We start from the raw sequence: 15,479 nt of genomic DNA on the forward strand, positions 1-15,479 counted from the left end.
GTGCTATGTTCTACCAACTTGACTGCCGCCTACTTAATTCCTCCCCATCTTTGTTCAATAGAAACTATCATAATGTGTTCCGTCTGCTAAAAGCTTGTTTGTGTGTAGAAAAAGGTCATCTATTTCCAGATCTTGGACGGTGTCAACCTGCATGCAGCATTCCATTTTTCACTATCTTTTTAAGTTGAAAGTTGAAAGTTGTCCTCATGTTGCTATTTCCTCTCTCTCTGGATCTTCTTCTCATGAATGTTTCTGTACTTTCAGTACAGTCTGTCCTCAGACTATCAGTTAGAGAGCTGGTCCAAATATGTGTGCATTCAGAGATAGCAGGGATGATAGAATCTCTCATTAGATCAGCAACACAAAATGGTAAGCAGATGGAGATGGCAGTAGGTGAGGAAAACACTGTGTGTGTGTGTGTGTGTGTGTGTGTGTGTGTGTGTGTGTGTGTGTGTGTGTGTGTGTGTGTGTGTGTGTGTGTCAGATTGTGTTCCTATGGTAACAGCCAAAAGATTGCAACAGTTCGGTATGTGCTATCACTCCTCTATGTTTACTGATAGCCACAGGTTCAAACTGGTCTGCGCAGTTAAACCAGACTGGTAAATAATATCTCTTTTCACACAACATCTGAGTCTGCAGCCAGTTCCATAAGCATCACTTTTACAGTAAACAGGTTGTTGTGTTTTCAATTCGGCTTTTACACTGGAGATTCTGCATATCCAATGGTTTGGACAATATGTAAACATATCTTCAGCGATTAGACAATAGCCTTTTTAAATATATATCTTGATAATAAATATATCCTTTACATATTTTTGTATTACCCTTAATATCACAATAACTGTCACAAAGAACATTTGGGAATACTGTTAAATACACATTTATCATTATTGGAATTAGTGTGTGTGTGTGTGTGTGTGTGTGTGTGTGTGTGTGTGTGTGTGTGTGTGTGTGTGTGTGTGTGTGTGTGTGTGAGCTCATCTGTGTGGAGGGCAGATGAGGTAAATGTCATGGTGATTTGACATCAGGAGGAATAAGCTCGACAGGCAGCGCTAATCTAATTAAACTGGCACTGCGCTGTTTAAATCAAGCAAAAGTAATCATAAAGAGGTTGTTTTTCAGACATCCATATATAGCATATTCTGTCATATCCTCACGGCAGAGGCTTTGCTGAGGCCACTGAGCTCACTTAGCGCTGATATTGCCATGTACATTATCATCTGTAGTACTACTCTGTAGTGTTTTGATGATTAAGCACATTCATATCACTGGCATCGCAGTACACGATAGTACATTCATTAAGGCACAAGAAGATGAAATGGCAATATGTTCTTCTACTACAGGGTGCTTAAATCCTCATTGAATCACACATGGCACGGAGAACCAGCAGCTCTCAGGTAAACTAACTGGTGAAGACAAAGCAGGTCGTTAGCCTGATTGAAAACACCTGTTTTGACTCCACTGATTAGGTGTGTTTGAGGCTGTGTTGGAAATCAAACCCTCATTCATTCTCTACTCTTTATTTAACAGACCCTAATTAGTTTACTCTCTAGTGAGAGGCAAATAGGGATTTTGGACACTTAGTAATCGTCATTTTATTCATAAGTGTTTGCCATTTCCACATATTAAAATGCAAAGTAATGCATAGTGGGATTATTAACAGAAAGTAGTGTACATGCTGTGGACACAATGGCAGGATATTTAAGGGCATTACCTCAGCATGAAATTCATACATAAATACATAATTCATACTCATACATAAATTTGGACATTCAAATAAAATTATGTAGGGTAAATGTAGTGACTCTATGGTAAATAAAAAGTGAATTTGGAAGCAGCCCAATTGTAAAACATGTTTTATTCTTCAACATACTATATTTATTAGAAACAAAGTGATAGGACCTTTTTCAGTCCCGATAACTGAGTTTTGGGTATTGGCCGATACAGAGGACCAAGCCAATGCCAGCACTTAATTAATTAGCTGTATGCATCACTGGGATCTGTGATCATTCTTTTATATGTGAGGAAACATCAGGTCTGACTCAACCATCGCTTCACTAAAAAGCTAAATGTACCAAATTAATACATACATACAATTGTACTCAAATATTATTTAGAGTAACAATATCCAAAACCAGATCAGCATATTATATTGTCACCGATACCCCATTCAGCTATCTGAGTCCCGTATTGGACCAATATCTGATAACAGTACCGGTATCTGTGCATCTTTAATATTTGTTATTTCTAAATTATTATAAGAGCCTCTAACGGACCCTTGTCAATAACCCAAGTCAATGAGATATTACCCATATTATTAATTATCAAGGATTAAACTTGTGAGAAAGTGGAGGAAGATTCAACAAGCAGCTCTTTAGCTGAATCTCTGTCTTAACATCGTCCCTCTCTCACCACTAACCCGATTTTGATGTATAGCAGTGGCTTCGGCCTTAATGGTAACTGAGGCAAAGACTCAATAAGACAGTTCCAAAAAACGGTGTAGTAGCAGAGCTTCAGGCAAACAAATCCACAAACAGGGATGAGGCAAAAGGCAGTCAGGTTAAAGCAAAGTCAAAAACTAGGTCACAAAGATCACAAAGAGAAAATGCATTGGCGGGAAACACACAAGGGCAGGAAGTGAAGTTACCTGAACCGAGAGGGAGAGGTGAATGGTAAAATAAAACAGGAAACCCAAAAATGACAAGACCCGTGAAAGACAATGAAAACATAACTTGAAGAGGTGTTAAAGTAAGTGTTTGCTGCAGCATGCTGTTTATTTGGAGTGCAGGGTGAATATTGTTTTTTGTTGACGAGGCAGAGAGGGAGGCTTCACATATATTTTTGGAGTTCCGTTGCCTCAATTGCACTACCAACCGTTATTTTTCACAGTGAAAGTGTGTGGGGGGAACTTAGCCCTGTGTGTTTGTCACTCACAGCTCTCCCACTCTCACTCTCCCATCTCTATCTGTTGCTCATTTATTTCTGTCTCAAGCCTCCATCATTTTACAGTGTTAGGTTAAAGTTCCACATCCATTTTTGTTGTCTTCTCCCATTTTTCTGCACTTGTATTCATTGCACAAATGAGTGTGAGAAATACATCTTTTAATATTGCAAATAGAGTTCAACCCTTTCCTTAGCTTTTGACATTGGGTCACATTGGCACATATGGATCATGCAAAGCCTCTACTGTATTGAAAACTACAAAGACACAGGGCAGAAACTGTCTGGAACTGAGAGAAATGTTCAAATTCACAAAGATTAGACCATCATTATAGGTTAATTGTATGTGTTAATTGATACATTTAGTTGAATCTTTATTTTAATGACTATTTAAGTTATTTCTTAATGATCAAATTGAACTACTGATTTGCTCAGAAAAATCCATTGGTGCTGTTTGTGTGTTTGTCAGCAAAGGTTAACACATTGACACAGAGGCACTGAGATTTAATTTGATCTGTCATTCCTCCCAGAGGCAGCACTGCTGCGGCGTTGAGTATCATCACTCTCACATAAAACTAAGACTCAAGCTGACACAAAGCTATCTTGCTGGTGATTGTGTGTTGAGGCTGTTCTGGTTGTGGTCGAAGAATTTTTTTTAAACAATAATAGTTCATTTTCTCTTAGCTAATACCGAATAAAAACTTTATCAAAACGTTCAAAGAGAACTATTAGAGTCTCAATGGGTTTAATCCCCTCGCTAAATACAATTTTTCCTGGCAATTCTGTCTCACAGCTCCATGGAAAGCACACAGGAGGACAGATTGTGTTCTCCTCTCTTCTGCCTCCACACTTCCTCTCCTCTCCTAACACTTGCCAATTGCTTAGGGTTTTTTCTTCTTCCCCGAGTGCTGACTAGTGTGAAGAGTGCCTGTGGAGCATTTTTAGTACGTCCTCTTGAGACTGTCCTCACAAAAAGAAAAAAGCTGCATTAGCCATTTGCACTTAAAACAAACAATGATTACGGTTTCCTCACAAGCCACCTCGCTTTGCTGGTGCATTGTTATGGTTTTACAAAACCACTTAGTGAGGATGTAATGTGGGCGGTTGGGCATTTAGTTTTGGCACTAGACTACCATTTGCATCCCTTCTCCGAACAACAATCAATGTCTTTAACCACGGCATGTTCTCTATTGACAACCAGCCGACTAGGAAAAACAGTTTCTACTGTCAACAGACCACAAAAAAATGTCTGTAAAGCCACTATTGCTGCTAGCACTGTTACATCTAAATACATTAATCCAATATCAACCGCAATGCAGCCAACTCCTCTGAAATAAAAGGAGCTGTATGTTGTTTGTATCTGGTTTCACTTGTTAACGAACTGCTCCAAATACTATATATGGCAGCAAAAGCAGCTTATTTAGGCTGTTCATTTGGTGTAGCTACAAGGATAGAAATGGAATGAACCTCTGTGGAATAATGCATGATCAATCCCAAATTGTAATAACAGGGTATTTTCCCATTGTAACAAAATTGCATGAATCCAGAATTGGCCAAATAGTTTTTGATGTTTAAGATAATGCAAACCACCTCTTCTGTGTCTTGACTAACAACTCCCACATGGCGTATCACAGTAAGAAAAGTACAGGTATTAATAATAAAATAAATGATGGCTGACAGCTTGTCAGCTATGTCAAGTCAAAATATTGGCTGTGAAAACAAAAGCCTGTTCCGCTCATAGCAGAAGTCTAAAGAGCCTTTGCAGGGCCTTTAACAAGAGACATGCCAGCTCAGTAAAACACCTTTGAAACACTCATCTGTAACTATTTAGGAATACAATGACAATTTGTATTTTGGTTTGAGGACTTTCTGTTTTTGGTAGTATCCATTTTTCCTTATCAGCACCAACTTTCATGCTAATCTAAATGTAAAGCTATGTCAAAACATGACCTACATCCAAGTCCTAAAAAGAATTGATTGAAAAGACAGGGACTTGGTTGAGATTTGGTCATTTTACAAAAATAGCCTCACTCCAAGGTTAAAACTCAAATTGGTTCTGTTTCTGGCTCTCTCTTTGTAACTGTCTCACTGATATCTCTACCTGTCTCCCTGTCTGTGCTCACAGTGTATTACTGATCATTATCTCGGATAACCTTAACTCACTGCCAGTCCGATTGTTCTAGGGAGCTGATAGCTTGAGGCAAAGAAAATCAAACATACCCTTGTATCTTTTTAATAAATCTGACCTTCTATATTCCTCATATCTCCTATCGAACTGTCTCAGTTAATTTATATCCCCTTCTGTTAGCTTGTTAAAAATTGTCACCTCCCAACCTCCTGTCTCTCTTCTCTTCCACCTACCGTTTGATCTGATCAGACCATGTTCCTGATGTGTCAAGGTGATTGCCACATATTTTTTACTCTGTCTGGATTTAGACCCTCTCCTTTTCTTTTATATGACAAACTTATTTAATCAGTTGTAAATGACAAAGGAGACCCATTGGGGGATACAAAGCCTGACTACTCTAGTCTGGAGGACACATTTATCTCACGACCTACACCGGCCTGGAGGGATTGTCACCATATGTAATTGGGCAATGTTGCACTCAATCACCCTCTAATGGCAGTCACAAGCACATCTGGTGAAGGAGCTAGACTGTTGCATATGTGTGCCAAACGAAAAGGGATCAAAGAGGATGCATCTTCAAGAAACAAGATGCAGACTCACAGTTCCGACCACCTAATGATGAATAAACTATTAATTAATTGATATGTCACTGAGTATGGCACATTTTTGGTATAATAGTTTCATTACATAAGATACACCTTAGGTATCGGTTAGATTCAAAAAGAATATCATGAGTTGCATTTTCATTGGACGCCAGAACATTTCATGTTTTTCATAGTAGACTGTAGATCTTTAGTGACATGATTGTTGAGAATTACATGCAAGAAAAGGCCTGAATGTGATGTGAATTTATATAGCTTTAGATTTTCATTATTAGGAATCATCATCATCAATAATGAATCATCTCAGAGTTCAATTCAAATCTGAACAGCATACATATATTTTCACTTTGACTCGCCGTCCAAGCATATCATTATAGCTGATGTCCATCACACAGAAACATCCATAATCCACTTTGAAATCATGGAGAAAATATGCTCTTTATAGATTTATAACTTTTTTTCAATATGAAAATAGTCCAGTGCTATGCATGGAGGTGAGCCAAACCAAATCTAGTTTATGTTGATTGAGGGTACAATGAGATGAGCATAATGTGCAGGAGAGGTGGTGCAGCGTCAGCAGGGATACGAGTGTTGTACCGGACCGTTCTGGTGAAGAGGGAGCTGAGTCGGAAGGAAAAGTCTCCATCTACGTTACAACCCTCACTTATGGTCATGAGCTTTGGGTAGTGACCAAAAGAATGAGATTACAGAAATGAGCTTTGTTGGTTGGCTGGTCTCAGCTTTAGAGATGGCCTGAGGAGCTCATCGCGCAGAGGCAGAGCAGATCCGCTTTTGAGGTTTCTCGGGTACGTCTCGTAGTAAGAGGCACAGGGGTAGACCCAGACGCTGGAGGGATTATATATTGTCTGGTTCCCCAGGAAGAGCTGGAAAACGTTGCTGGGGAGCGGTATGTCTGAAATAGCATGCTAACCCTGCTGCCCCCACGCCCTAATAATCATGTGATAGTTGTCTGTACATGCAAACAGGAACTAATAAATCCTGTTTTGGCAATTTGTTTGTTTGTTTAAAGTTGTAACCCACAGCATAACCAATGTAATCCATAGCAACATTATGCTTAATTTTCTTTTCATTATCTTGTATGCTCCATTGTCAAAGCAATGACTTATTTCCAAATGTTTTAGTAGCCTGAACATTTGACAACAGCCAACGTCATGTGCTTTGTACATCCATGCTGGCTTCCACACTTTGGCATCAGGATAAGGATGTGTTGCTTCCTGCATTATATCCCGGAAGTCAATTAATAGTATACAAATGTGATTTGTAGGAGACTGTTGTGTAATTCAGAATGACAGATACTGATGCATCTCAGTGGGTAGTGGTTTGGTTTATTGTGGTTTATTTTGTCTAAACCCTACTGTCCACAACAATCTCGAAAATGTGAACTGGTTGGGTTTTAGCATATTAAAACAAGCTTTTGAATTGTGCTCACTTTGGCCAGAAAGATAGAGGATAACTTATTTCTAAATTATACGAGAAACTTGCGGTTTAGCTTTACTTTTCTACGTACAGCTGGTAGTTTTTCTGTATGCCAGTCTGTAAAAAACTTATGGCTTGTGGATTTTCTTGGCTGCCAGTTTGCAGACATAAAAGACAGCAGAAGCAAGGAGGTGAGAGGAAAAGAGGGAGGAAGGAAGATGAATAAGAAGGCAATTCCCAGCCATGATTCAGTGTTTGATATTTGACCCACAGCTCTGATCGATTCTTCTTCTTGTCCTCTGTGAAAGCAGCCGGTGTGTCTGGCTGTCTACTACCACTTCATCCTTTGGAAAAGTTCACTGTCAAACAATCTGTGATGGGTTGGAAGTGGAGCAGATAACATTTGTTCTGGCAACTTAAGCCCTGTGTCTCTGTCGCTGTGCATGTGAGCGTGGCCACTTCAGGATACACCTGTTTTCATATTTGAAGGGGAGAGGATTTTATTTCTCTGAAATGACAACTTCTTAGCCAAAGGCTTCTCACAGGTACTGGGATTTTATAGCACTATCTATTGTAGCTTTTGTTATATTTAAGTTGTATTTCCTGCTAAAACACATATGAATCACAATTTTGACTAGATTTAGTCCAAAACACTGGTAGGGCTGAAAACTCTTAGTAAAGTAAAATGTCTGTATACCATAGGCATACATGTAATACCTATTTCCTTTGGCGTGAACAGTCTGTAGCCGGCTGAACAACATGGACAACATGGACAACATGATCCAAACAGCATGCTTGTCAATCTAAAACCTTGGCTCCAGTCATGGAATGACCCATTTTTTCTTTAATTCAAACTTTGAGTGTTGTTCTGTGAAGCGATTCTGAGACACTTGATTGGGTTTTCTGAGAGCAGCAACATCACTTGTTGAGCCCCGCATCAAATCCAGTTCTGCCATAACTGGGTAATCTTTGTAACCGCCCGTGGATGGGCTTTGATGTTGGTTGTTTGTCTGACATCTTTAAGCCTGCCTGACCCTGCTGTGGCTGAGAGAGAGAGAGAGAGAGAGAGAGAGACAGAGAGAGAGAGAGGGCCATTTAATCTCTGTGTGTTGTGTCCTCACGGATACTTGAGAGGAAAAGAGAGCAGTGGCGACAAAAGGGGGAAAAGTGGAGGAAAGCGGGAGAGGGACGAAGGGATTGGATATATCAAAACGGAAACAGCCTTTGACTCTAAAGGGGGATGTGTGAGGGGAGAGATGGGAAATGAAGCACTCAAAGCAGTTTAGGTGAAAGAAAGAAACAGAAGAGCGGGGTATATCTAAGTGGTCCTCTAAGTCTAAGAGAAGCCAAGTTAGGTACAGCCAGGTGGGATAAGTGACTTCTATTGAATCTTAGACAATTGACAAAGAGAGAGGGATTGGGAATTAGTGGGAAATAGAGGGAAATGAGCAAGAAGTCCTCAAAGGCAACAAAGGAATCACAAACGCAGAGTGAATCAAATTGCAGTGAGTGGGAACAGAAAGGAAAACTTGGTGAGGGGAAGAAGAACGGTGAAATTAATGAATGAGAAAGCAAGAGCAATACGCTACATACTCCACTCCTGCCAGAGGAAGAATTTTAATTAGGAGGGGAAGATGGATCATGTTGTTGTGGCTGTTGGTATTTTCTCTGCTCCAGACCGTGGAAATGAAGAGCACTCTGAAATGTTATCCATCTGGTCCTGAAGGGATAACACACACACACACACACACACACACACACACACACCCACACACACACACACAGACCACCTTGGTATTCCGGAGGTAATGTCACACGAATAGCCAGCCAGATAAATGTTATCAGTCCCCTCCTTTGCTCCAGTCTGTTTCCTGGGGCGTCCTCTGTTTTATAGCAACTGCAATAATGACACAATCCCAAACTATTATTATACAGTGTTTGTGTGTGTGGGTCTGTGTGTATGCCCTGCACATGTTTTCAGAGGATGCAGAACATGGTTTTGGCAACATAAGTGTGACTCAACAGAAACATCTCTAAGCCTGTCAACCTTCTTAAAAGCTCCCACTGGCTCTGTACCGTGTGTGTGTGTGTGTGTGTGTGTGTGTGTGTGTGTGTGTGTGTGTGTGTTATGTGACCATAATGCATCCCCCCCTTAGAGTCTATGGTTCCAACCATGGCTCTGAAATATCAGTAGCCTCCAACAGGCGCAGCTGTGCCCCGTTCTGGCTGCTACCCGGCCGCCAGAGCTGACAATGCTTGTGATTCCACCAGACGCGCCGCAGAGCATTTCAAAAGCGTCTCTCGCTGTGCTGTGTGTTGATAAAACCATGGCGCAGTCCGTGGTGCTGAAGTAGCAGACAGATTTTGCAACTCTACAGTCAGAAATGCTCTACAGTTCAGCTTATGCGTTATGTATCTGCACATTTATGTGTTAGGTGATGCATTGTTCTTCAGATAGGTTAGATAGTTTTGAAGGAGTACATTGATTGTAAGGAACAAAACATTTACCTAGAACAAGCCTACTCAAGTCTAAAAACACCACACATAGGCCTCCCATTCTATGCATATGCGACTTGCTAAGGGGGGTCAGTGGGAGGGCCAGTGATTGTATGTCCCCTTGGCCCCGGGAATGCTAACAACCTTCCTCTGAATTTTCAGCCAGGACGAAGCTGGATCGTTATGGATTGGAAGCCTCAGCACGAGGTGCAGAATGACTTGAGTCCTTCAGGCACATTTATCAAACTCTCAGAAGAAACAGAATCGTAAAAAAATATGTCACTCAAATTCAGGAGAGAAAGAGAGAGGAAGATGAGAGGAGATTGACAGACAGAGCTGCAGAGGGAGACAGGCAGAGGCAGAGGTCTGCTTGGATTGCAGGCAGACCCTGTCAGTCCCATAGAGCTGAAGGAACAAGGGATTTGTTAGGCAGACAGATGCTGGTATGTACTTTTAATTCTGGGTAGCATTAAACATATTGCTCTGTGTTTGTGCTCTCTTTGGGCACTAGTATGGAGAGTAGCATCGACTTGTATGACAGTGTCAGATCAGCTTTCTTTTTTGTTACGCAGGGGAGTGTGATCACACGTAAAAACACAAACACTGGAGTGCCTTGGGAGCCGAGTGGTTACAGCACATGTCATATAACAACAACATCCCGGGTTTGATTGCAGCATTGGGACTTGCGTTGCACGCCATACCCTTCTCCTTCCCCTAACTGCTCTGGGTAACATCAAGTGGCCTCTCACTGCAAGATGACATTTGGCATTTGTCCCTTGGTTGTGACTTTGTGTGACAGTGAGTGTGTAGTTTCCTACTAGGATAAAATCAATCATCTTAACAAGAACACTAAATGATAAACAGATAAAGATGACAGCAGAAAAGGAAACTCCATTGTGTGTGTGTGTGTGTGTGTGTGTGTGTGTGTGTGTGTGTGTGTGTGTGTGTGTGTGTGTGTGTGTGTGTGTGTGTGTGTGTGTGCATGTCTGATTGGGTCCCTATGGTAACTGTCAAGAGATAGCTGCTCCACTGTGGATATCACTCCACTGTTTACTCAACGAGAAGAGTCGGATAAGAAAAGGAGAAGAAAGGACCCAGAGAGGAAAAGTACATAGCCGAAAAGTACATAGCCGAATTTTTTTTTTCTTCTGATGACAGCAGCAGATTGAAAGCTATCCTGCTCCTCATTATTGTGTGTGTGTGTGTGTGTGTGTGTGTGTGTGTGTGTGTGTGTGTGTGTGTGTGTGTGTGTGTGTGTGTGTGTGTGTGTGTGTGTGTAGCCTGCACTGACACAGAGCTCCACAGTCTGGCTGCAAGACTAAAGGACTGGTTTGGAGTTCTCCACCTCGACGCCAACAGAGACCTCAAATCCTCTGACAGCTTTGACTCCACCACTGGACGTGAGTACATCACCCCACACAATGTGTGTATATTTGTGTGTGTATATGTGAGTGTGTGTGCAGCCGTTTCCTGTTGAACAGCCACACTTGTCAGTCCTCATGACAGCAGCTGTTGACAGCGACCCTGCTCTGTTCTCTGTAATGTCAACATGTCTGAACATATGTCAGCTCTGCCACCGCATGCACTCAGATACACTCAGATCTCAGTGTGATACTTGAAAAAGACACAAATGTAAGTGACCTGGACATGTTTTACAGTTTCAAAAATTCCATTATCAGTTTTTTTCTCTCTGCTGCTTTCTCCTCTAGACTTTGACACCAGCATCTTGCCCATCTGTAAGGACTCACTGGGCTGGATGTTCAACAAGCTTGACATGAACTTTGACCTCCTACTGGACCAATCAGAGCTGAGTGCCATTTACCTGGACAAGTATGAGCTGTGCATGAAGCCCCTCTTCAACTCCTGTGACTCCTTCAAGGATGGCAAGCTGTCAAACAACGAGTGGTGCTACTGCTTTCAGAAACCTGAGGGTGAGCATGAGGAGTGGGTTGATTGAAAAACTGATTGCTAGAAACTGGCATTTAAATAAGAAGGACAAAGGCAATAATAAGATGTAAGCAGCAAAACAATTTGAGACTAATGCACAAGGGAAATATAATTCATGAAAATTAATTAATAATGTTTCAAGAAAACCAATTTAGTAGATAGATATTACAATTACGGGTACCAGTTGTTTGTAAAACATTTGCATTTTGTACTGAGACTGTAGTCCTTTAAGTGGATGGTAGATTGAGGAGGATACAGAATAAATTCAGGCAGTGACTGAAAGTCAGTAGTCAAAGTGAGGACTGAGGCAATTTATGAGAATGCATACAGGAATGAAAGGCTGACCAATATTTAAAAAATCAATAATATGTTAGAGCAGAAACAGCCGCTTCAGTCAAATAATTCTGGTTCGAAAACAAGCTCTAACAATTTAACTGTTGTGAATGCTCTCTGGTTGTAGGACTGCCCTGCCAAGCTGAGAAGAGCAGGATCCAGAACCAGAGTCGAAGGAAGAGCCTCATAGGTCAGTCTGGATGATTGACAGCTGTCAGTCACTAACTCTGAGAAACCAAACAAACACATTAGCATGTAAAATGTGATCCGTTTTTAATAGTTTCAAGCAGAGAAAAAAAAATCTGTAGTATTAAACACACACACACATTTTCACATTTTGTACACATGTTCTCTGTCGCCTCCGGGCTCAGGCGTGTTCCAGCTCACAATAAAACAGCTTGAAAAATGAGCTTGGGCCGGGTCAAATGAAGGTAGCAGAACTAAGTGTGTGTGTGTGTGTGTGTGTGTGTGTGTGTGTGTGTGTGTGTGTGTGTGTGTGTGTGTGTGTGAGTGTGTGAGTGTGTTTGTGAGTGTGTGAGTGTGTGAGTGTGTGTGTGTGTGTGTGTGTTATTGAAAATGACTACTTCTCTCTAAGCAGGATGTATGGTTGTTGTCCTGCAACCTTCACAGCAGTAATTGATTGTTGATCTCTGTGAATGCACAAGAACTTTGTCACAACTGCAGCACATGCGACCTCTGCCGAGGAGGGATCAGGTGTTACCCTTCTCAGTTTAATGTCCTCCACCCTCTCCCCTCCCCTTCTCGTATGGCTGTTTTCTTTCTTTTTCTAACCTTTTCCCCTCCTTCCTTCCTTCCTTTCTTTCCTTTCCATCTTTAGGCTTTTATATTCCCCGCTGTACTGAGGAGGGCTACTTCAAACCAACCCAGTGTCATGGCAGCACTGGCCAGTGTTGGTGTGTGGACAAATATGGCAATGAGATCGCTGGCTCCAGAAAGCAAGGCAATCCGAACTGCGGTAAGACCATATCACAGACACACACACACACACACACACACACACACACACACTCACACACACACACACACACACACACTTGGTTGTGTTCAGAGCTAATGCTTTGATCCAGGTGGACGGCTGTATGTCAGCCTTGTACCTCCCTTTGTAATCTGCTGCTGCTACAGACAAGAGAGACTGCAAAGCTTCTCTTTAAAACTTAACGTACCACTGAAGCACTTACACAACCACGATTCCAACTTTGTTCTATTTCTTTGCTTATAATTTCTCCCTGTCTGTCTTTATCTTTACCGGTATCTGCGCATCAGTGATCATTTAGGTGATAGATAACATTAGGCATGCCTCTGGTTTACTATCAGTCAAATGTCTGATTCTATCTGCCTCTGATATATTCTGCTCATGTAGTTTTGATATAACACTAGCGTCTTGCAAGTCAAGTCGGATAATCTGTCACACTTGTCAGCAGAGAGCAGTGTCAAAAGATTTGTTCTATAAATGAATTTGTAGCAGTATATAAGTTGCACCTTTTAGAGGAGAATAAACGCTTAGACTTCTGGCTGATGTTGGCATCCAAGAAGATGCATCTAGACAAAGAATATACATAATTAAGTACTTTGATATGTCAAAGTCATAGTTAACAAGCCAGTGGTGGGAATTCAAAGGGAATGTTCAAAAAGCCAATAGAAGCACTTTGCTGCAAATCAATGGCCGAGTGTTTTCATTGTTGGAAAAAAGAACAATAATTAGCTAGAAAGGATCCAGGCAGATATACTGATTACCAATCAAACAGCCAGCTCACAGTCACAGATTACGGCTCACTCGAATGCCAGTCCAGTCCAAAGCCAGTAATTGCAGCTTCCAATATTGATGAGGTGTCTCTCTGGCGCCACACACACACACACACACAGACACACACACACACACACACACACACACACACACACACACACACACACACACTGACAGCAGCAGTCCTTTGTCTCCCGTCTAACAAGCTCATCTAACTCAGGCTGGAGTAGCCTGGAGTTCTCCCGTGCAGCCTTGCATAGAACAAACAGGTTGCAATGCAGCAGCTCTTTGCTTGATAGCCTAAACACAAGTACATCAAACTGGTTTTAACACTGTAAGTGCCACTCAACAAGAGTACTCTTGTACCCAAGTGTAAATAGACTGTTTTGAAAATGATTTTAGAGTCCCAATTTCACAAAATGCTGGAGGCAGCAGCTGAGATAATGACTCCTGTTTGCACTGTAGTCACACAAGATGCAACACCAGTGCCAAACAACATTTAACATCAAAATGTTTGCAGCTGTGACTTGATTTAACTGAGTTTAGCCAGACACAACTAAAGCTGGCCAACACTTTGTGTTGTGTGGGGGAATGATGGAGGGAGGTTTGTGTCTACTTCTTCTTCTGTTCTTCTGTGCTGCTATTTATTGTTTTAATAGGAGAACAGAATATATATATACTGGTCGGTCATGACTAAATAAATATAGTTGGCTTGCCATGGTCGTCTCTGACTAAGATTCTTCAGCATTGCTAGTGGCTTTTTAAGGCTCCACTTATGCACAATGGTACAAAGAGTAAAATGCTAACACATCTAATACTCTTAATTAGGACTAAACACAAACTACAGCTGTAAAAAATGGGAATTACTTGAACATTTTTAAAAAAAATTTTTTGGACCTGATGATGGCACTGGACGAAAAGCAAAACAAAATTACAAAAAGCATTGCAATTAATGAAAAATGCATCCAACTGTTTTTCAGAATGTCATACAAAAATCACAATGGTTGTGCTGGACAACTCACTTTGTGCGCAGGGTGACCATGGGCCCCTGGACCCCACTACTCTGTTACACAGGACTCTATATGTGCGTCTAACCTGTAGGTGTGTCTGTGTTTGTGAATCTCCCTAAAGATGAGGACCAGGAGACATCGGGGGATTTTGGCAGCGGCGGTGCCGTCATTCTCCTGGGCGACCAGGAGGAGGAGCCAACACAGAGCGGGCGGAGTCGGCAGAAGAAAAGACGGGGACGGATTCACCCCAGAGGAGCCATCGAGGATGATGAGGACGAGGAAGACGATAAGGATGACGAGATTGGCTATGTTTGGTAGCTTCACTCCATTTTATTCCGCCATCAGCCGACCAGGAAACTCAGCACAGATCTGAAGCCATTCCAATGTCTCCTCCTCCAGTTACTTTGGCAGCAGTCCATCTTTTGGCTCCTGAACTTGCTCTTGTGATCTCTGTCCCTTTTCCATATCTCTCGCTTCAGTGAACCTCATCCGACCTCTTCATTTTCAAGTGTTTCCCTTTCAGATGGAAAACAGAGAACCTATTATATTTCAACAACTGTCAAGACCCTGTCAGATTTCTGCTCAAGCTGTCCACTTTCTGCCTCTGCCGTCCCCCAAACCTGCGATCTTTAACCTCTTCTAACATGGACTTGTTTCTCTATTTTCCCTATGACTCCCTCTATCTCCTTCTTTCTCCTAATCTGTCCCTCTCTCCTATATCTGTGCGTCCGTGTCAGAGCCTCTGGTCAGTCTGTGAGTCCAGATACATGAGCTGATATACTTGATGTAAATAAGTTTCCTCCAGGAAGGCCAGATTGTCG

At 41.7% G+C, this 15,479-nt stretch overlaps 1 protein-coding gene across 1 annotated transcript in view; it reads left to right on the top strand.

The window, feature by feature from the left end:
• spock1 (SPARC (osteonectin), cwcv and kazal like domains proteoglycan 1) overlaps positions 1–14,991 on the top strand; it is a gene marked incomplete at its 5' end in the record, with an annotated part of 94,363 nt that extends 79,372 nt beyond the window's left edge. Inside the window, 5 exons of the mRNA XM_079228586.1 lie at positions 10,884–11,003; positions 11,313–11,534; positions 12,011–12,073; positions 12,722–12,859; positions 14,780–14,991. Coding sequence (XP_079084712.1) covers positions 10,884–11,003; positions 11,313–11,534; positions 12,011–12,073; positions 12,722–12,859; positions 14,780–14,976 — 740 coding nt within the window. The 3' untranslated portion in view covers positions 14,977–14,991. The remainder of the gene's footprint in view (positions 1–10,883; positions 11,004–11,312; positions 11,535–12,010; positions 12,074–12,721; positions 12,860–14,779) is intronic.
• Positions 14,992–15,479: the final 488 nt, after the last annotated feature.

The sequence above is a fragment of the Taurulus bubalis genome (assembly GCF_910589615.1).
Source record: "Taurulus bubalis genome assembly, chromosome: 13".
Lineage (NCBI taxonomy): Eukaryota > Metazoa > Chordata > Actinopteri > Perciformes > Cottidae > Taurulus > Taurulus bubalis.